Below are 21,256 nucleotides of genomic sequence, written 5' to 3' on the forward strand. Positions count from 1 at the left end.
TAATAGAGGATCTTTGCTCAGAATATATTATTAATACCGCAGGGATGGGAGAGCTGTTGGGAGGGGGAGATACCAGCCGCTGAAGAGAAATATTTTGTTTCTCGGGGATGGATTTTTTTTGGAATAAAAACCACAAAAAAATTTAAAGAAAACAAACAAACAAACAAACCCTTTGCATCTCGGCTCTGCCCATTGTTTGTCTGCCAGGGACAGAGGGGACAAGGCCCCCGGGGATGTCCCGTGTGTGTGTCCCCCCCGGCACCAGAGGCGAAGCCTGGGGTATGGTTACGTGGCGGTGGCCGCTGTCCCCATCGTCTCCTGGGGGTGGTGGCCGCTGTCCCCGTGTCCCCATCGCCTCCTGGGGGTGGTGGCCGCTGTCCCTGTGTCCCCATCGCCTCCTGGGGGTGGTGGCCGCTGTCCCTGTGTCCCCATCGCCTCCTGGCCCAAGGCCTCCCCTGCAGCAGGACCGAGGTGACATTCACCGTCCCCAGGTCCCCTCCATGGGGACATCCCGGTCCCTGCGGAGGTCGGGGCAGCAGCGGAACAAGCCCCAGAACGGGATGTTTGCATGTGGGGGGTGACATCCGCGGGTGACATCGTCCTCCACGGGTGGTCACCCGGGGGTGACATCCTGCTCCGAGGGTGGTCACACCCGTCACACGCATGCGGTCACACCTGCGGTCACACCCAGTGTCACACACTGTCACACACACAGTGTCACACACAGTGTCACACACGCAGTGTCACACACGCAGTGTCACACACAGTGTCACACACGCAGTGTCACACACACAGTGTCACACACAGTGTCACACACGCAGTGTCACACACACAGTGTCACACACGCGCCCGCCGCTGTCACGGCCCCGCCCACGTGGGAGGGACGCCGCGAAGGCCCGCCCCCTCTGGCCCCGCCCGCCCCTCTGGCCACGCCCCCCCCGGCCCCGCCCCCCTCGGCCCCGCCCCCGCCCGTCACACCGGCGCGCGGGCACGCGCCCCCGCCATGGCCCCCTGCCGAGAGCGCGCGCCGCCGCCTGCGCCCCCCCGCGGCGGGGCCGGGGCCGGGGCCGTGCCGGCTCCATCCCGGGGTCCGCCCCCGGTTCCGGTTCCGGGTCCCGGTTCCGGTTCCGGGTCCGCCCCGGGTCCGGTCCGGCGCTGGGCGGTGGGGCCGGCGGGGCCGGCGGCGCGGTGCAAGATGGCGGACCTGGAGGCGGTGCTGGCGGACGTGAGCTACCTGATGGCCATGGAGAAGAGCCGCGCCGCGCCCGCCGCCCGCGCCAGCAAGAGGATCCTGCTGCCCGAGCCCAGGTCAGGCCCCGCCGGCCGCCCGGCTGTGCGGCTGTCCGCCGAGTGTCCGTGTTTCCGTGTGTCTGCCCGTGTGTCCGTGTGTCCGTGTGTCCGCCCGTGTGTCCGCCGTGTGGCCGTGTGTCCGCCCGTGTGTCCCCCGCCCCGGCCCCGCTTCCCCTGTCCCGGGCAGCGCGGGCTCTGCCCCCCGGGGCGGCCCGGCCCCGCTCCCGCCGCCCCGCTGCGCCCACCGGCCTCCGGGAACCCGCCCGGAACGGAGCAGCGAGCGGGCCGTGCACAGACAGCGTGCACACAGCCCTGTGCACAGACACCGTGCACAGACACCGTGCACACACACCGTGCACAGACACCGTGCACACAGCCCTGTGCACAGACACCGTGCACAGACACCGTGCACACACACCGTGCACACAGCCCTGTGCACAGACACCGTGCACAGACACCGTGCACAGACACCGTGCACACACACCGTGCACACAGCCCTGTGCACACACACCGTGCACACACACACCGTGCACAGACACCGTACACACACACCGTGCACAGACACCGTGCACAGACACCGTGCACACACACCGTGCACACAGCCCTGTGCACACACACCGTGCACACACACCGTGCACAGACACCGTGCACACACACCGTGCACACAGCCCAGTGCACACACACCGTGCACAGACACCGTGCACAGACACCGTGCACACACACCTGTGCACAGACACCGTGCACACACACCGTGCACACACACCTGTGCACACACACCGTACACACACACCTGTGCACAGACACCGTGCACAGACACCTGTGCACAGACACCGTGCACAGACACCGTACACACACACCGTGCACACAGCCCTGTGCACAGACACCGTGCACAGACACCATGCACAGACACCATGCACAGACACCGTGCACACACACCGTGCACAGACACCTGTGCACAGACACCGTGCACACACACCGTGCACAGACAACTGTGCACACACACCGTGCACACACGCACTGTGCACAGACAACTGTGCACACACACACTGTGCACAGACACCTGTGCACACACACACACCATGCACAGACACCATGCACACACACCTGTGCACAGACAACTGTGCACACAGCCCTGTGCACACAGCCCTGTGCACAGACACCGTGCACACACACACACTGTGTACAGACACCGTGCACACACACACACTGTGCACACACACACACTGTGCACAGACACCATGCACACACCCTGCACAGACACCCTGTGCACAGACACCGTGCACACACCCCTGTGCACACACACCCTGTGCACACACACCTTGTGCACAGACACCCTGTGCACACGCACCGTGCACACGCACCGTGCACACACACACTGTGCACACACCCCTGTGCGCACACACCCTGTGCACAGACACCGTGCACACACCCCGTGCACACACACCCTGTGCACAGACACCGTGCACACACCCTGTGCACAGACACTGTGCACACACCCTGTGCATGCACACCTGTGCACAGACACCCCCCTGTGCAGACACACACGCCTCTTTGCACACACAGCCCTGCGCACACACAGACACCCCTCTGCGCACGCACACAGCCCTGTCCACACGTACACATGGGCATGCACAGGCACCCCACCTGCACGCACACAGACACACAGACACGACACAGACACACAGACACGACACAGACACACGCCCTTCCCGGTACACAGTCGCACCCAGCCGTTTGTGCCACCCCCGTGTGCACCGTCCCGGCACACGCCTGCTGCCAGGTCCACCCAGCCCTCCTGCAGCCCCGCGCTGCGTGTGTGTGCACACACGTGTGCAGCCGTGCAGGGCGCTGCGTGTCCACACCCGTGTGCTTGTACACGCACATCAGTGCAGGGGCTCAGCAGGCACACGTGGGATCTCTGCACACACACACACATGCAGAGTTTGGGTGCTCCCCACCACCCCCGCACCTCCATCACTCTCTTGTGCACACCCCCTCCTGCCCACACAACCCACTGCACAACTTCCCTTTGCACACCCAGCCTGTGCTGGACCCACACAGCACGGTGACAGTGGCACAGCACGGTGACAGTGGCACAGCACACCGCCCTACTCCTCCCCAGGCAGCAGGAGGGGACCCAGGCGTGCGGCCCTTGTCTCCCCCCCACTGCCAGACCCCACTGCCCTCCTGCACCAAGGAGGCTTTTTTTGGGAGGTCCCCTCCTCCCCAACCCCCCTTGGGCCCCCAGCGCATGGGACACCCTCTGCCTGACCCTTACCAGGTGTCACACTTGGCAAGGGACACACGAGATGGGAGGACGCACGTGCCAGCGGGGCTTGCGGTGGCACGGGGACAGAGGAGGGACATGGCGGGGGTGCTGGGGAGCACAGGGGAGCGGGGCGCTGAGCCCCTCCGTTGTGTCCCCAGCATCCGCAGCGTCATGCAGAAGTACCTGAATGACCGGGGAGAGGTGACGTTCGACAAGATCTTCACGCAGAAGATCGGTGAGCTGGGGACACGGGGACTGCGGGGGACACGGGGGGCACTGTGTGCCTGGGCAAGTGTCGGGGGGGCTGGACTGGTGACAGTGGCTGTGGCTGTTCCCCCCACCCCTGGGCGACACGAGCGGTTGGGCAGAGGCGCCCGGGGGCTGCGTGACACCCGCCTGCGCCACGTCCCGCACCCCACGTCCCCCACCCCGTCACTTCCCCCAGCGCCGGCATTAACCGGCCGGGGCAGGAAGCGCCTCTCGCTTCCTCCTGCCGGCTCTGGCGGTTTCCGGGCACGTCCGCCCCCCGGCAGCCCGCTCCCCGGTGCCCACCCGTGCCCCTGCCCCACCTCTCCCCACCGCACCCCCGCCCCACGGCGCCCTATAGCCCCCCCATGTCCTTGCACTGCCTTGACAAACCCTGGCCGCTCCCCAGCCTGGCACTTCCCCAGACCTGGCGTGGGGGTGGCTGTGGGGACAGACAGACCCAGGGGACGTCCCTGTGCCCCTTGGCCTGCGCTATGGGGCACGCGGTGCCGCTCTGGGGCTGGCACCTCTCACGCCACGGCTCTGTCCCTGCCAGGGTACCTGCTCTTCAGGGACTTCGCCTTTAACCAGGCAGAGGAGGCCAAACCCCTCATGGAGTTTTACGAGGAGGTGAGATGGGGGGAGGACACATCTGGACCAACCCCCGTGGTCATGAGGAGGGTTGGGGGTGGGATTTGGGACCTGCAGGGCCCACAGGTGTGATACGTGCAGGGTACCCAAGGGAAACGGTGCCCAGGGGGCAGGGAGGTGATGCTCTGGGTGCCCAGGGGATGCGATAACCATTAAGTGCCCGCGGGACGTGGCACCCAGAGGGGCTGGCGTTGTGGTTCCTGGCGTACCAGGTTCTGGGGGGCTGCCCGCTGTGGGGAGGGGGCTGTGCCCACCTGAGCTGTGCCCTCGCCAGATCAAGAAGTACGAGAAGCTGGACTCGGAGGAGGAGCGAACCGTCCGGAGCCGCCACATCTTCGACCATTACATCATGAAGGAGCTGCTGGCCTGCTCCCACGTGAGTGCCGTGCTGCGCCAGGGTGGGGTCCCCAGAGCGTGGGGGAGGGCTGTCCCCAGTGTCCCCAGGGGACCGGGTACCCAGTGTCTTCAGAGAGAGCTCCAAAATCACTGTTAACTCTCTTCTGGGAGCCACGGCCCTATGGGTGGGGGTTCCGCCGTGAGTTCCCCAACTTGTGCGGCCCTGCCTGGCCCCTGGGCCGCTGTCCCTTCTGCCCAGGGTGACACGGTCCCATCTTGCCCCACAGCCTTTCTCCAAGAGTGCCACAGAGCATGTCCAGAGCCGCCTCAGCAAGAAGCAGGTGCCCCCAGACCTCTTCCAGGTGGGCGTCACCGGGGACAGAGAGAGGGTCCCTGCCACCTCTGGTACTCGGGGAGTTAATCCTTGTGGGGGGCTGGTGGTGACAGGGTCCCTTAGAGGGGTTGGGGGGTCCCAGCAAGTATGGGGACCCCCAAGGGATGGTGACGGGGTCCCCAGCAGGTTGGGAGTGAGGGGGATTGCTGGGGGTCCCCGGGGGGTGGTAGTCAGGAGACAGGGTGGGGATTGGGACCCTGAACATAGAGTTGACCCAGGATGACAGTGGGGTCCGCAGGCATGGTGACACCAGAGACTCTGGTGACCCTGTGTGGCAGAAGCATCCCCAGTGGGTGGGTGGCAGTGGGGATGTCCCAGAGGTGGAAGAGACCTCTCGTAATGAAGGGACCTGAGGGACACGGGTGACCAGGATGGCACTGGGGACCCAGCGCTGAGCCCTGTGTCCCCCCCAGCCCTACATTGAGGAGATCTGCCAGAACCTGCGTGGGGGAATCTTCCAGAAATTCATCGAGAGGTGAGATGGGGGACAGTCCCACGAGGATCAGAGTGACCTATCCCACTGGGGACCAGGCTCTTCCAGCCCAGAGAGGGGCCACGGGTCCCTTCTGAGGAGCTCCAGGGGTGTCTGTCCCCAGACCAGTGACTCAGGGGGGGCTCCTCTCATCCCCGGGTCTGAGCTGGGGTCTCTCTTTTCCCAGACGGGGGTCCCGGGGGGTGCTGCCTGTCCCTGGACAAGTCCAAAGGGTCCTTCTGCCCCGAGATGGGTCTTGAGGGGGGTCTCTCCAGGGCCTCCACTCTTGCCCTCTCTGTGCTTCGTTGCAGTGACAAGTTCACGCGATTCTGCCAGTGGAAGAACGTGGAGCTGAACATCCATGTGAGCAGGGACCCCTGTGCCTCGGGCTCCCCGGGCACTTCCAGGGAGGGGGACGTGGGCGCAGTGACACAGCTGCTGCCCTGGGGCTCACCGGGGCAGCCTCACACACCCCCAGGGCTTCCCCTCACCTGCCCACACTCACGGGGACATGCGGAGCAGCCTCTGTGTTCCTCACCCGGGGAAACTGAGGCAGAGCATGCGACCCCCACCACCACGGGCACACTCAGCTCTTGGTGCAGGGCAGGTGCCACGGGACACAGGTGTCCAGGCTCACCCCCCCCGCCTCCTTCTCGCCCCCTCCAGCTCACCATGAACGACTTCAGCGTTCACCGAATCATCGGCCGCGGTGGTTTTGGCGAGGTCTACGGCTGCCGAAAAGCGGACACAGGCAAAATGTAACGGGGGATGCTCCGTCATGGGGCGCGGCAGAGGGATCCTGCAATGAGGGGGTGCTGGGGCTGTGGTGGTGGTCCCGAGGGCATCTGCAGTGGCGTTGCCGTGACGACAGATGTTTAGGGGGTTGCGGAAGTATTGCCATGGCTACGGGTCTCTGGGGGATACAGGGACGTCATGGCCGTGGGTGGGAGCTGGATGCGGTGGTGTGGCCGTGAGAGCTGGCGGTGGAGGGACGTGATGGAGCGGCTGCAGTTGGTGGGGACGTGGCAGTGTGGTGGTGGCACCGGGGCAGGACCCTGCAGGGACTCTTTGCCCCCAGGTACGCCATGAAGTGTTTGGACAAGAAACGCATCAAGATGAAGCAGGGCGAGACCCTGGCCCTCAACGAGCGCATCATGCTGTCCCTCGTCAGCACCGGGGTGAGGGGACACAGGGCTGGCACCCTGGTGACAGAACGTGGCACGGGTGAGGGAGGGTGTCCCCAGGGCACTGCATGACCCCATCTCTCCTGCCAGGACTGCCCATTCATCGTCTGCATGTCGTACGCCTTCCACACGCCCGACAAGCTCAGCTTCATCCTCGACCTCATGAACGGTGAGAAGCCCCAGTCCCAAGGGACCCCATGGCTGATCCCTGGTCCTGGGGGAGAATCCCAGTGCCAGGGTAACATCTGGTCCCTGTCACCACAGGAGGAGACCTTCATTATCACTTGTCCCAGCACGGCGTCTTCTCGGAGGCAGAGATGAGATTTTACGCAGCTGAGATCATCCTGGGCCTGGAGCACATGCACAGCCGCTTTGTGGTGTACCGCGACCTCAAGGTGACCGGCCCCACAGGCACCCACACCCCCACAGGCATCCTTGGACCCTCTAGAAACCCCCCAGGACCCTGTGGGCACCCACAAGTGTCACAGGCACCCCATAGACCCTGAAGGAATCGTCTCGGCACTCCCCAAACCCAGAGGGCACCCTTGACCTTGCAGGAACTATCTCCAAAACTCCATGGGCACCCTTGGGACCCCAAGGGCATCCTGAGACCCAAAGGGGCTCTCGCAGCCTCCGCCGGTGCTTCCCAGTCCTGTGGACACCCCTAAATCCCACAGAACACCCCAGCCTGCCCCATGCGGGCACCCCCAGCCTCGCTGTCCCCCCCCCATGCCCGCTTGGTCTCAGGGGCGACGCGCTGTCTCGGCAGCCGGCAAACATCCTCCTGGACGAGTTTGGGCACGTCCGCATCTCAGACCTGGGCTTGGCCTGTGACTTCTCCAAGAAGAAGCCCCACGCCAGCGTGTGAGTGTGCCAGTGCCCCCTCCGCTGTGTCCCCCCGCCCGGCACAGCCCCTCACCCTGCTCTGTGCCCTCATGCAGGGGCACACATGGGTACATGGCTCCAGAGGTGCTGCAGAAAGGGGTGGCCTACGACAGCAGCGCTGACTGGTTCTCGCTGGGCTGCATGCTCTTCAAACTGCTGCGGGGGTGAGTGCGCGGGCACGAGGGGGGCACGGGGGCACACGGGTGGGCACCGCTGAGCCCCCTCGTCCCCTCGCGGCCGCAGGCACAGCCCCTTTCGGCAGCACAAGACAAAGGACAAGCACGAGATCGACCGCATGACGCTCACCATGGTGAGTTGGGGACTTTGCCCCGTGTGCCAGGCGGGGTTGAGGTGGGTGTGGATGGGGGGGTGAGCACCCCTGTGCTGCCGTGCCCCCCCAGAATGTGCTGGCAGAGGCCTGGGAGGCACACAGGGTGTGAGACTGGGGACACTGGGACGTTGCATGTGTGTGTGCATGCGTGCGCTCTGGTGCACAGGCACGTGTAAGTGCACGTCTGTGCGTGTCAGCGTGTATCCTGCACGTGTCAGCGTGTGTCCTGCACGTGTCTGTGCACGTGTGTGTGTATCCTCTCCCTTTTGACCCTGTGCCCTCCGCTGAGGCTTAGACCATGGTTTCTTTTCATGTGGATTTGGACACTCCTGCAGGAGCTTCAATGCTCGCTGGCACTCAACTGAGCTTTTTGCCAGCTGTGAGGAGAGAGGAGAGTGAGGCTGGTCCCTGAGCTTTGGCTCCTGCTGCCCAGCTCCAAGCCCCTCCCTAGTTGCAAGGCACAGTTAGATAGAATGGATATTTGCATCCAGCTAACAGTAAATACACATCTAGGCTGCAGTGAAAAACAACAGAGACTGGAGTGTCATTGGACACGAGAAAAAACCCAGCTTATGGAAGAAGTTCCATTTACTCTTTTTCCTCTGAAGGTGTGAACTCAAATGTGAGACAGGAGGTGGGAACTTCAAAGAGACAGCGTGTGGCCCAAGAAATATGTCCTTTTAGAATCATAGAATCATTTTAGTTAGAAAAGACCTTTAAGATCGTTGATTCCAACTGTCAACCATGTGCGTGTATCCCTCTCCTCGCTCACACGTGTCCTGCGGTGCTTGTGCGCTCACGGTGTGACCGTCTGTCCTGTCCCACAGGCCGTCGAGCTGCCTGACTCCTTCTCCCCCGAGCTGCGCTCCCTGCTCGAGGGGCTGCTGCAGCGAGACGTCAACCGCCGGCTGGGCTGCATGGGCCGCGGGTGAGTCCCGGCGGGCACCGCGGGCACCGGGACGGAGCCCGGGGAGGCTGGGGCAGAAGGGAAGGAGGGTGTGCTCACCCCAAACTCGCTCCCCAGGGCCCAGGAGGTGAAGGAGGAGCCCTTCTTCAAAGGTCTGGACTGGCAGATGGTTTTCCTGCAGAAGGTGAGGGGCACGGGACAGGGTACTGGGCATGGGAAGGGATACTGGGCACGGGCAGCCACCCCTCTAAAACCCCTTTCCTACCCGCAGTACCCGCCGCCCCTCATCCCACCTCGCGGCGAGGTGAACGCGGCCGACGCCTTCGACATCGGCTCCTTCGACGAGGAGGACACCAAGGGCATCAAGGTAGCGGGGCGGAGGGGCTAAGCGTGGCGGGGGGCGGCGGCGGGCAGCCCCTGACCCGCGCTGCCTGCCCGCCCGCTCCCTGCCCGCCAGCTGCTGGAGAGCGACCAGGAGCTGTACCGCAACTTCCCGCTCACCATCTCCGAGCGGTGGCAGCAGGAGGTGACCGAGACCGTCTTTGAAGCCGTCAACGCTGACACCGACAAGCTGGAGGCTCGGAAGAAGGCCAAAAAGCAGCTGGGCCATGAGGAGGGTGAGTGGGGCTGGTTCCCCCCACCCTGAAACCCCCTCAAACCCCCCCCGGTTGTGCCCTGGGCTGACTCTGCCTCCCGGGCGCAGAGTACGCCATGGGCAAGGACTGCATCATGCACGGGTACATGTCCAAGCTGGGCAACCCCTTCCTGACGCAGTGGCAACGCCGCTACTTCTACCTCTTCCCCAACCGCCTCGAGTGGCGCGGGGAGGGCGAGTCGCCGGTAAGGCGGGCGCGGAGGGGCGCAGGGCGGTGTTGGGGTGAGTGGGGTGCTCGGGGGGTTCACCTGGGCACGGGCAGACATCAGGGTGGGCACATGGGGTGAGGGATGTGCAGAAGCAGATGTAGCACTGCGAGGGGTGTGGGGGCACATGGGGGGGTCTCAGTGGGGACGAGGGCTCAGCCTGTCCCCCCAGCAGTCCCTGCTCACCATGGAGGAGATCGACTCGGTGGAGGAGACGCAGGTGAAGGAACGCAAGTGCATCCTGCTCCGCATCCGCGGCGGCAAGCAGTTCGTGCTGCAGTGCGATGTGAGTGCGCCCTGGGCCACCTGCCGGGGCTGGCTACCATCCCCTGCGGTCACTGGCCATTCCTGCCAGGTGCTAGCCACTTCACTGGCCATCTCCCCTGGGTGCCAGGTGCTCCTGTTGGGCACTAAGCAAACTTGGCTGCGTTTTAGCCACCTCCTGCCAGCTGTGTGCTAGCCGCCTCTAGGCCACCACTAGCCATCCCCTGCTGGGTGCTAGCCACCTCCTCCTGCCAGCTGGTTGCCACTCTTCCTGGCCACTAGCCCTGCACGTTTAGCCCTCCAAGTCATCGCAGGGCACAAATATAGAAAGCTTGGGGCAACCCCAGAGCCCTGGCACCCTGGGGAGCCCCCAACCACCCCATACCCAGCTCTGCCACCCTGGGGAGCCCCCAACCACTCCAGGGAGCCCCTGACCACCCCCTTCCCAGCCCTGGCACCTCGGGGAGCCCCCGTCCTGACCTTTACCCACCCCCGCAGAGCGACCCTGAGCTGGTGCAGTGGCGGAAGGAGCTGCGGGACGCCCAGCGCCAGGCGCAGCAGCTGCTGCAGCGGGTGCCGCGGATGCAGAACAAGCCGCGCTCGCCCGTGGTGGAGCTCAGCAAAGTGCCGTTCATCCAGCGCTCCCCCAACGGGCTCTGACCCCCCGCTCTGGCGTGCCCCCCCTCTTTTCCCCCTTCCCACCCCGCCTCTAATTTATTGGGTTGGGTTCGGTTCCCGCGTTTCCCCGCTTCTTTTTGGCGTTGGAGGACGGAGCAGGCACGGCCGCGGTGTCGCTGTCCCGGCACCGGGCGCACGGCGCAGCTCGGCGCCTCTCCCCAGCGTGTCCCCACACCTTTCCAAACCCTCTCCGAACTCTCCGGCTAAGATGAAGGCAGCCCCCGCGCCCCCTCTCTGTGCCCACCCGCTTCGCCACCGCTGTGTGTGCCAAATGGGGCAGGTGGGTGCCCAGCTCCGGCCGGGCGGGGAACCGGCCACCTCGTCTCACCCCGTAGCCTTTTGCCCACCTCCCCGCGAGCCGGCGCGTACCCCGACTCGGCTGTGCCCGTCCTGTGGGTGCCAAGTCCTTGGTGTGTGTGTGTGAGTGCGTGTGCCTGCGGGGACCCCCTGTAAATACTGTGCCATGGGTCCCTTGTGTCCCCCAGCTCCTGTCACCCACTCCCTGCCTCCCCCTGAGCTGCAGGGGTGGCCAAGGAGGAGGGAGCAAGTGGGACCCGCCCCTCAAAATGAACCTCGTGTCACTGGCCCCAGTCCCTGGCCGGTGGGCGCAGGGTGTCCCCCAGGGTGTCCCCCACCCCAGTCCCTGGTGGCATCTGTAAATATTGGTCTGTGGTCGCTCTGCTCCAGGGTCTGGGGAGGGGACAGAGGGTGGCACCGGGCAGGGCCGGGGCCATTGCTGAGTGAGATTTTAATGAGCAGAGACGTGAGAATGCAAAAAAAAAAAAATTTAAAAAAGAGTTTTTATAATAAAAATCTGGAAAAACACCACCTGGCTCCACCTGATTGTGGGGTGGCATGGAAGTCCCCATGCCCCAGCTCCCTGTGACTTTTGGTGATGGGGGCTGCCTGCATGTCCCCCCACAGGCATGGTGGCACTTTGGGGACACCTGTGTGGGAGTTGTCGCTGTGGGATGTGGGTCCCGGGGTGGCGGTGGGTGCTGGGGGTGGGAGCAGGGGGTCAGATCCTCGTTGCTGTGCTGTCCCCATGGGTGACCTTGCCTGTTCTCTTGGCCCTGCTGCCCGCACCCCATGTTTAGGCAGCACCCTCCCCGGTGTTCCCGTGTTCCTGCCGCCCGGCGGGGCCCGGGGCAGGGGAGCGGTGGGGCCGGGACCCCCGGGGACTCTCCGGTGCCCAACGAGAGGGTTGTGCCGCGGAACGGAGCAAAACAGCCGCCCCTGCCCAGAGCGGGGGGGCAGCCCCAGCGCGGAGCCCCGCAGCCCCCCTGGACTCCCGGAGGGGATGGGATGGGGACAGGGCGCAGGAGGTGCCGGTACCCGCTGCGGAGTCCCGGGGTCCCGCACACCCGCGGGGCTCCCACGGGGAGATACCGGGGAGAGAGCGGCCCCCGGTACCGGGGCAGGTGCGGGATAGCGCGTTCCCGGCGCAGGGCGGGCCGTGAGGCCCCGGGGCGGGCCCGGGAGACTTCACCTCTCCGGTGCCCGGCGCAGGATGTCCCGGGGCCGCGGGGGCCGGGGCCGCGCCGTGCCCGGTGCCGGTGCTCCGGCCGCTGTGCCCTGTACCGGGTCCGGGTACCGGTGCCCGCGGCTGCCGTGCCCGGTGCCGGTTCCCAGTGCCGGTTTCAGATGCCGGTTCCCGGTGCCGCCGTGCCCGGTGCCGGTTCCCAGTGTCAGTTCCGAGTGCCGATGCCCGCGGCCGCTATGTCCGGTGCCCGTTCCGGATGCCGGGGCTCCGTGCCGCTGTGATCGGTGCCTGTGCCGGTTCCGGGTGCTGGTGCCCGCTCCGCCGTGTCCGATGCCGGTTCCCGTTGCCGGTCCGTTTTGCTGGTGCCACTGTACCCGGTGCCGGTTCCCGCTGCCGGTCCCTGTTGCCGGCTCCCACCCTGCCGTGCCCAGTGCCGGTTCCCGTTGCTGGTTCCCAGTGCCGGTTCCCGTTGCCGGCTCCCGCCCCGCCGTGCTCGTTGCCGGTTCCCGATGCCGGTTTCTGTTGCCGGTTCCCGGTGCCGATTCCCGTTGCCGGCTCCCGCCCCGCCGTTCCCGGTGCCGGTTCCCGGTGCCGGTTCTCGTTGTCGGCTCCCGCCCCGCCGTTCCCGGTGCCGGTTCGCGGTGCCGGTTCCCGATGCCGGTTCCCGTTGCCGGTTCCCGTTGCCGGCTCCCGCCCCGCCGTGCCCGTTGCCGGTTCCCGGTGCCGGTTCCCGGTGCCGGTTCCCGTTGCCCCGCCCCGCCGCTCTGCGCCGCCGCCGCCGCCGCCCCCGCGCGCAGCCATTGCGGGCAGGCCCCGGCGCTGCGGCCCGTCCGCCCCGCGCTGCCCGGCGCGGCCCCGGGGGACATGGTGGCGGGATGGCCCGGCCCGGCGACACCTTCCCGCTGCACCGGCTCGTCTGGCACAACCGGCACCAGGCGCTGGACAGCGCCCTGCGCTCCGGCACGGTGGGCGCCGGCAGCGGCAGCGGCGGGGGCACCGGCACCCAGGGCCCCCACCCAGCGCCGGGCAGCGGGAGGGGAGCGGGGCGGGGAGCGGCGCGGAGCGGGGGAACTGGGAGCTGCGGGTGCGGGACTGGGATGCGAGGGCAGCGGGGGCACCGGGAGCGCCGGGGGGGGCGGGAGAACGGGGGGCGCGGGGACCGCGGACTGGGAGCACTGGGGGCACAGGGCGCTGCGGGACTGGGAGCACTGGGGAGACTGGGGGCACTGGGAGCAGTACGGGAAACCGGGGGCACCGGCAGCAGCAGCGGGACTTGGATACTAGGGCACTGTAGCACCAGGGGACTGGAAGCAACTGGGAGCGCTGGGATTGGGGTGCTGCAGGCACTGGAGGTAGAGGGAGACTGGGAGAAGTGGGCGGGCTTGGAAATTGAGGGCACTGGGGGACTGGGGGGACTGGGGGCACTGGGACAGGGTACTGAGATATTATGGGACTGGAAGCATTGGGGGTATAATGGCACTGGGGGCACTGGGACCAGGTGGCTGGTGGCCAGGAGGACTTGGGAGGTGGAGGGGTGGTGGCTTTGGGGACAGGGGCCACTGGGCAACGGGGACCACTGGGGGACAGAGGGCACCGTGTGTGGGCACAGGCACCCTGGGGTGCCAGGGTCCTGCACTGGGGTGCCAGGGCAGGGCACGGGGACAGGGGGCACTGGGGGGGTGTGGGGTGCCTGGGACACCCCAGGCAGGTGACAGTGACCCTGCCCGCGCATGCAGCACGACGTGGAGCTGACGGACCCCCGCGGGAGGACCCCGCTGGAGCTGGCCGTGTCCCTGGGCCACCTGGAGTCGGTGCGGGTGCTGCTGCGGCACAACGCCAACGTGGGCCGGGAGAACGCCAACGGCTGGACAGGTACGCGGGCACGGGGACTCGCCGAACCGGCCTGGGGACACCGTCACGGGCGCGGGTGCTGATGGTGTCCCATGTCCCAGTGCTGCAGGAGGCGGTGAGCACGGGGGACCCCGAGATGGTGCAGCTGGTGCTCCAGTACCGCGACTACCAGCGGGCGACGCGGCGGCTCGCCGGCATCCCCGAGCTGCTCAGCAAACTGCGCCGGGTACAGCACCAGGCTGGGGTCTGGGGGGGCAGAGGGTGCCCCCCAAGTCACGCCAGGACCCCCATCTCCTCCAAGACTCTGCTCTGTCCTCAGGGACCCCCTGCTCATCCCTGCTCACCCCACTTTCCCAGGTCACCCTGATCCCCACCCAGGACCCCAGTGGGGACCCCCAACCCTGTCCCCAAGACTCCCCAGTGATCCCAGCAAGGACCCCCCTACCCCTGTGTATCCCCCCCCGTGTCCCCTCAGCTGCTCCCTGACCCCCTCATCTCTTCCAGGCATCCGACTTCTATGTGGAGATGAAGTGGGAGTTCACCAGCTGGGGTGAGCGGGACCGGGGGGAGCTGTGGGGCTGGGGGAGTCCCCGTCGCCCGCCGTGCCGCTGATGTGACACGTGTCCCCGCAGTGCCACTGGTCTCCAAGGTCTGTCCCAGCGACGTTTACCGCGTCTGGAAGCGGGGGGAGAGCCTGCGCGTTGACACCACGCTGCTGGGCTTCGAGCACATGACGTGGCAGCGCGGCCGCCGCAGCTACATCTTCAAGGGGGACGGTCGGTGCCACCTCCCGTGGGGACACCCTGGGACCCCAAACACCCTCAGGGACACCCTGGTCGCCCTGGGGATTCCTCCCAGATCCCGTACACTATAAACGCTCCCCCAGATTTGCTATAGGGACCCCCCAGTGACCCCAGGGACCACCTGAGCCGTGTGACAAATGGCAGGGACCTCAGTCCCCTGCAGGGACCCCAATTCCCCGCTGTAGCACCAGGGGACTGGAAGCAACTGGGAGCACTGGGATTGGGGTAGTGCAGGCACTGGGATAGGAGCGCTGGAGATAGAGGGAAACTGGGAGCACTGGGAGAAGTGGGGAACTGGGAGCTTGAGGGCACTGGGGGTGCTGGTGGCACTGGGATGAGAGTATTTGGATCATAAGGGACTGGGAGCACCGGAGACAGAAGGGGACTGGGAGACTGGGGGGACTGGGACGGGGGTATTGAGATTATAAGGGACTGGGAGAACTGGAGGCAGAGGGGGACTGGGAGACGGGGGTCTGGGGGCACTGGGACAGGGTACTGAGATATTATGGGAACAGAAGCACTGGGGGTATAATGGCACTGGGGGCACTGGGACCAGGTGACTGGTGGCCAGGAGGGCTTGGGGGCTGGAAGGGTGGTGGCTTTGGGGACAGGGGCCACTGTTCCTTGGGAGCGCCGGGGAACCGGGGGTCCCTGCAGGGGACTGAGGTCCCCAAGGTCCCCAGACACCCCTGAGATGCAGCGACCCCCGAGCCTGGGTGTGTTGGGGTGACGTGGGTGCCGGGGTGGCCGTGTCGGGTGCTGACCCGTTGTCCCCGTGCACAGAGGACGGGGCGGTGGTGATGGAGGTGGACCACGACAAGCAGGTGGTCTACACGGAGACCTTGGCCTTGGCCTTGCACGAGCCCGACCTGCTGCTGGCGGCCATGCAGCCCTCGGAGGAGCACGTGGCCGGGCGGCTGACGTCCCCCATCGTCTCCACGCACCTGGACACCAGGAACATCGCCTTCGAGAGGTGGGGGGGGCACGGGGGGCCCTGGCAGGGGGAACTTACCAGGAAGGGGCCGTGCGAGGGCTTGCGCGGGGGAAACCACGTGCAAAGGGGAAGGAAACGCTTGTGCAAGAGGGCGAGCGGCGTGCGAGGAGCCACCCCGGTTGCGGGGGGGGTGACACCTTCCTCCCCCACCCCAGGAACAAATCGGGGATCTGGGGCTGGCGCTCCGAGAAGATGGAGGTGGTCAGCGGCTACGAGGCCAAGGTGGGCACGGTGGGGGACACGGGGGACACCCCCGGTGCCCGGCGGGGCTGATCCTGGTGTGTTCCCCCCCCGGCAGGTGTACAGCGCCAGCAACGTGGAGCTGGTCACCAAGACGAGGACAGAGCACCTGTCCGACCAGGACAAGTCACGCAGCAAAGGTGACAGCCCCCTTGGCCAATCAGGGAGCCCGCCCACAGCGGGGACACGCCCCCTCCTGGTGCAAGGCCCGCCCCCCAATGCAAGGTCCACCCCCTGCCTGGGGGGGACACGTGCCAGGTGTGGGACACTGGGGTGTCACCCGTCAGGTGTGGGACACCGTGGGTGATGGGTGTGACATGTGCCAGGTGTGGGACACTGGGGTGTCACCTGTCAGGTGGGGGACACCGTGGGTGATGGGTGTGACATGTGCCAGGTGTGGGACACTGGGGTGTCACCTGTCAGGTGGGGGACACCGTGGGTGATGGGTGTGACATGTGCCAGGTGTGGGACACTGGGGTGTCACCTGTCAGGTGGGGGACACCGTGGGTGATGGGTGTGACATGTGCCAGGTGTGGGACACTGGGGTGTCACCCGTCAGGTGTGGGACACCGTGGGTGGTGGGTGTGACATGTGCCAGGTGTGGGACACTGTGTGGGGTGTCACCCGTCAAGTGTGGGACACCATGGGTGGTGGGTGTGACACGTGCCAGGTGTGGGACACTGGGGTGTCACCCATCAGGTGTGGGACACCGTGGGTGGTGGGTGTGACATGTGCCAGGTGTGGGACACTGGGGTGTCACCCGTCAGGTGGGGGACACCGTGGGTGGTGGGTGTGACATGTGCCAGGTGTGGGACACTGTGTGGGCTGTCACCCATCAGATGTCACACCTCTCTCTCCCCCCAGGCTCCAAGACCCCCTTCCACTCCTTCCTGGGCATCGCGCAGCAGCACGGCACCCACAACGGGGTGAGCGTCTGGGGCAGGGGGTCCCCCAGGGCTTGGGGTGCACCCCCAGTGCTCGGGGCCCCTGGGGACACTGAGTGGTGCTGGTGTCACCGCAGGCACCCGTGCTGCAGGCTGCCAGCCCCACCAACCCCACAGCCATCACCCCTGAGGAGTATTTCGACCCCCACTTCGACCTGGAGACCCGCAACATTGGGCGCCCCATCGAGATGTCCAGCAAGGTGCAGAGGTGAGGCCACCATCCCCAGGGTGACATTGTCCCCGGGACATGGCACCAGGATGGCAGGGAAGTGATGTGGGGCGGTGACATGGCAGCAGGGTGGCAGAACCCCTGGGGACGGTGACGTGGTCCCCCGGGGTGTGGCACTAGGGTGTAAGGACCCATGGGGGTGGTGACACAGTCCTGGGGACATGGCACTGGGTGTCAGGACCCATGGGGATGATGATGGGGTCCCAAGGGACATGACAGTGGATGTCAGGATCCATGGGGTGGTGGCACTGTCCCAGGGGAGGTGACACTGGGTGTCAGGATCCATGGGGTGGTGGCACAGTCCTAGGGGATGTGACACTGGGTGTCAAGATCCATGGGGTGGTGGCACTGTCCCAGGGGATGTGACACTGGGTGTCAGGATCCATGGGGTGTCAGGATCCATGGGGTGGTGGCACTGTCCCAGGGGATGTGACACTGGGTGTCAGGATCCATGGGGTGTCAGGATCCATGGGGTGGTGGCACTGTCCCAGGGGATGTGACACTGGGTGTCAGGATCCATGGGGTGTCAGGATCCATGGGGCGGTGGCACTGTCCCAGGGGATGTGACACTGGATGTCAGGATCCATGGGGTGTCAGGATCCATGGGGTGGTGGCACTGTCCCAGGGGATGTGACACTGGGTGTCAGGATCCATGGGGTGTCAGGATCCATGGGGTGGTGGCACTGTCCCAGGGGATGTGACACTGGGTGTCAGGATCCATGGGGTGTCAGGATCCATGGGGCGGTGGCACTGTCCCAGGGGATGTGACACTGGGTGTCAGGATCCATGGGGTGGTGGCACCGTCCCAGGGGATGTGACACGGGGTGTGAGGACCCATGGGGTGGTGACAGGGTCCCGTGCCCATGCTGGTGCCTGGGCAGGTTCAAGGCCACGCTGTGGCTGTGCGAGCAGCACCCGCTGTCGCTGGCGGAGCAGGTGACCCCCATCATCGACCTCATGGCCATCTCCAACGCCCACTTTGCCAAACTGCGCGACTTCATCACCCTCAAGCTGCCGCCCGGTTTTCCCGTCAAGATCGGTGAGGGTGGGGCCGGCGGGGCGGGGCAGGGGCGGGGCCTGTCCCAGGGCGGGGCCGCTGACCCCTGTCCCCCCCCAGAGATCCCCCTCTTCCACGTCCTCAACGCCCGCATCACCTTCAGCAACCTGTGCGGGTGCGACCAGCCGCTGGGCTCCGTGCGGGTCTGCACCCCCACCCACCCCCCCGGCACGCAGCCCCCCGGCGCCAAAGGTGAGGCTGGGGGAAGGCGGGGGGATCCTGGGGGGCTCCAGGCTGGGGGTCACCCCAGGGGTGGTGTCTGTGGGTGCTGTGGGGGGTCCCCGAGTACCACCAGGCTGCCCATGGGTGATGGGTGCTTGGGGGGTGCCAGGGCCTCCGTGGGGGGAGCAGGGTGCTGTGGGGTGCTGGGCGGCACAGGGTACTGGTGGTTACAGGGTGTCGTGGGATGCTGTGGGTGTGGGATGCCGTGGGATGTCACGGGGTGCCATGGGACGCCGTGGGGTGCTGTGGGATGCAATGGGGTGTCGTGGGACGCTGTGGGATTCCATGGGATGCAGCGGGGTGCCGTGGGGCACCATGGGGTGCCATGGAATACCATAGGGTACTGTGGGACGCAATGGGGTGCCATGGGATGCTGCGGGGGGCCGTGGGATGCCATGGGGTGGTGTGGGACACCATGGGGCGCTGTGGGGTGCCATGGGACACTGTGGGATGCTGTGGGATGACATGGGGTGCTGTAGGATGGCATGGGACACTATGGGATGCTGTGGGATGCAATGGGGTGCTGTGGGGTGCCATGGGATACTATGGGATGCTGTGGGATGCAATGGGGTGCTGTGGGGTGCCATGGGACACTGTGGGATGCAATGGGGTGCTGTGGGGTGCCATGGGACACTATGGGATGCTGTGGGATGCAATGGGGTGCTGTGGGTTGCCGTGGGACGCTGTGGGATGCTGTGAGGCGCCATGGGATGCCGTGGGGTGCTCAGGGCCCACCCCGGGCGGTGCGGCAGGCTGGCCCTTCCCGTGCGAGGTGGAGGCGGGGGTGTTCGAGGTGCCGGCGGGGTACACGGTGCTGGGCGCGGGGCGCAGCGAGCCCCTGCGAGATGAGGACGACGACCTGCTGCAGTTCGCCATCCAGCAGAGCCTGCTCGACGCCGGCACCGAGACCGACCAGGTGCGGCCACGCCCTTCCCACTGACCCCGCCCACACTGCGGGCCAGGCCACACCCTCCCGTGGCCCCGCCCCCGAGGAACAAGCCCCGCCCCACCCCGCAGGTGACCATTTGGGAGGCGCTGACCAACACCCGCCCGGGCAGCGACCCGCCGCCCTACGATGAGGACCTGCAGCTGGAGCGGTGAGACTCCGCCCACAGGGGCGTGGCCTCGGGCTGCCCCGCCCAGCCCATCTGGGGCGGGGGCAGGGCGGGAGGGGCGGCACCTATGGGGAGGGGCCCTGGGGTGTGGCCCGGAGGGGAGGGGCTTCCTGGATGAGGGGCGTGGCTTCCTACTCTCTGGAGGGTGTGGCCCACATGGGTGGGGCTGACTGCAGGTGTGGGTGTGGCTAAGGGGGGGCACGTGGAGAGGGGTGTGGCTCTCCAGCCCGGGGTGGAGCTGTGAAGTGGGCGTGGCCACTTAGGGTGGGGCAGAATGGGCGTGGCCTCCAGGAGGGGCGTGGCTGGGGGCGTGGCCACAGCTCGTCTCCCCACAGAGCCCTGCAGGAGAGCATGCTGCTGCAGGCCGGCCCCAGCGCCGACCCCCCGGCAGCCGGCAGCCCCGCCGGGGCGGGTGGGAGCAGCCCCCCGGGCCCCCCCGGCTACGGCAGCTTCGCGGAGCAGCTGCGCTTGGCCATGGCGCTCTCGGAGCGGGAGCAGGAGGAGCGGGAGCGGCGCCGGCGCGAGGAGGATGAGGAGCTCCAGCGCATCCTGCGCCTGTCCCTCACCGACAAGTAGCGCCGGGGCACTCGGGGACAGGGTTGTCCCAGGTGGGGACACCCCCACGGGGACAGGGACACCCCGTTGGCACCGCGTCCACCAGGGACTGTCTCGCACGGGGACAGCTTGACGTGGGCACTGTCCCGCACTGGGACACCCCAGCTCGGGCACAGCCCTGCCCAGGGACCAGCCGGTGCTGGGGTGACACCCCTGTGCCAGTAACCTCCCTGATGTGGGCATAGCCCCCACACGGGGGTAATTGATCCAGGGATCCTCCTACCCCCGGGACCCCCGATCCAGGGATCCCCTCCCGCCAGGCTCAAACCTCAGCCCAAGGACCCTGATCTGGGGACCTCGATCTGGGGACCCCCACCCCAGGGACACCCCTATGCCCAGGACCCCCACCCTAGGGCCCCCTTCCTCTTTGATGTTGTACGTTGACCCCGCCGGGGACAGGACAGACCCGGGGGTCCCCGTGGGATGTGGCTGACCCCTGTTTAACAGCACCCCATGCTCGGGGACTGCAGGGCCAGGCAGGGACCCCCAGGCCTCGTCCCTCGGTGGCAGTGGGGGGCTGGGGGGACCGCAGATGTATGTACATATACATATACATATATATATATATATACACGGATGTGTGCAGACTGCTGGGGACCTGGATGGGGGGGTCCTGCATGCTGGGGACCCTTGGGGGGTTCCCACCTGCTGCAGACCTGGGTGGGGGGTGGTCCCAGGTGCTGGGGAGTTCCCACCTGCTGGGGACCAGGGCAGAGGGGGGGGTCTGCGTACTGGGGACCCTCGGGGGGGTTCCTGCCTGCTGGGTACTTGGGGAGGGGGGGTGCTGGAGACCCTCGGCGGGTTTCTGTTTGCCTGGGACCTGGGCAGGGGGTCCCAGATGCTGGGGGACCCTCGGGGGGTTCCCATCGACTGCAGACCTGGGTGGGGGGAAGTTTTCAGATGCCGGAGGGTGCATTCTGGGGGGTCCCGGGGCA

General features: G+C 66.5%; 2 protein-coding genes across 5 annotated transcripts; both read left to right on the forward strand.

Moving 5' to 3' along the window:
• Positions 1–1,095: 1,095 nt before the first annotated feature.
• On the forward strand, positions 1,096–11,593 carry GRK2 (G protein-coupled receptor kinase 2). Of its 2 annotated transcripts, none has more exons than XM_065635322.1 (21): positions 1,096–1,308; positions 3,718–3,794; positions 4,362–4,435; positions 4,731–4,832; positions 5,080–5,154; positions 5,600–5,661; positions 5,970–6,021; positions 6,325–6,416; positions 6,737–6,836; positions 6,933–7,011; positions 7,107–7,237; positions 7,612–7,706; positions 7,784–7,891; positions 7,971–8,037; positions 8,886–8,986; positions 9,083–9,149; positions 9,237–9,332; positions 9,423–9,582; positions 9,669–9,805; positions 9,999–10,112; positions 10,589–11,593. In XM_065635322.1, exons 1-21 carry the CDS (start codon positions 1,196–1,198, stop codon positions 10,748–10,750), a joined length of 2,064 nt encoding a protein of 687 aa, XP_065491394.1. In that variant the 5' UTR covers positions 1,096–1,195; the 3' UTR covers positions 10,751–11,593. The 2 variants fall into 2 exon arrangements, with proteins under 2 accessions (XP_065491394.1, XP_065491395.1); XM_065635323.1 differs by having other exon boundaries at positions 10,002–10,112.
• Positions 11,594–13,059: 1,466 nt separating this feature from the next.
• On the forward strand, positions 13,060–20,857 carry ANKRD13D (ankyrin repeat domain 13D). 3 transcript variants are annotated; one of them, XM_065635480.1, is made up of 15 exons: positions 13,060–13,216; positions 13,988–14,123; positions 14,204–14,328; positions 14,607–14,652; positions 14,735–14,878; positions 15,689–15,878; positions 16,055–16,121; positions 16,198–16,279; positions 17,004–17,065; positions 17,161–17,291; positions 18,194–18,351; positions 18,430–18,561; positions 19,320–19,507; positions 19,609–19,688; positions 20,042–20,857. In XM_065635480.1, the coding sequence occupies exons 1-15, from the start codon at positions 13,127–13,129 to the stop codon at positions 20,280–20,282; spliced, it is 1,872 nt and encodes a 623-aa protein (XP_065491552.1). In that variant the 5' UTR covers positions 13,060–13,126; the 3' UTR covers positions 20,283–20,857. The 3 variants fall into 3 exon arrangements, with proteins under 3 accessions (XP_065491552.1, XP_065491553.1, XP_065491551.1); XM_065635481.1 differs by having other exon boundaries at positions 19,344–19,507; XM_065635479.1 differs by having other exon boundaries at positions 18,194–18,561.
• Positions 20,858–21,256: the final 399 nt, after the last annotated feature.

This window comes from Caloenas nicobarica, chromosome 5 (assembly GCF_036013445.1).
Source record: "Caloenas nicobarica isolate bCalNic1 chromosome 5, bCalNic1.hap1, whole genome shotgun sequence".
Taxonomy (NCBI): Eukaryota; Metazoa; Chordata; class Aves; order Columbiformes; family Columbidae; genus Caloenas; species Caloenas nicobarica.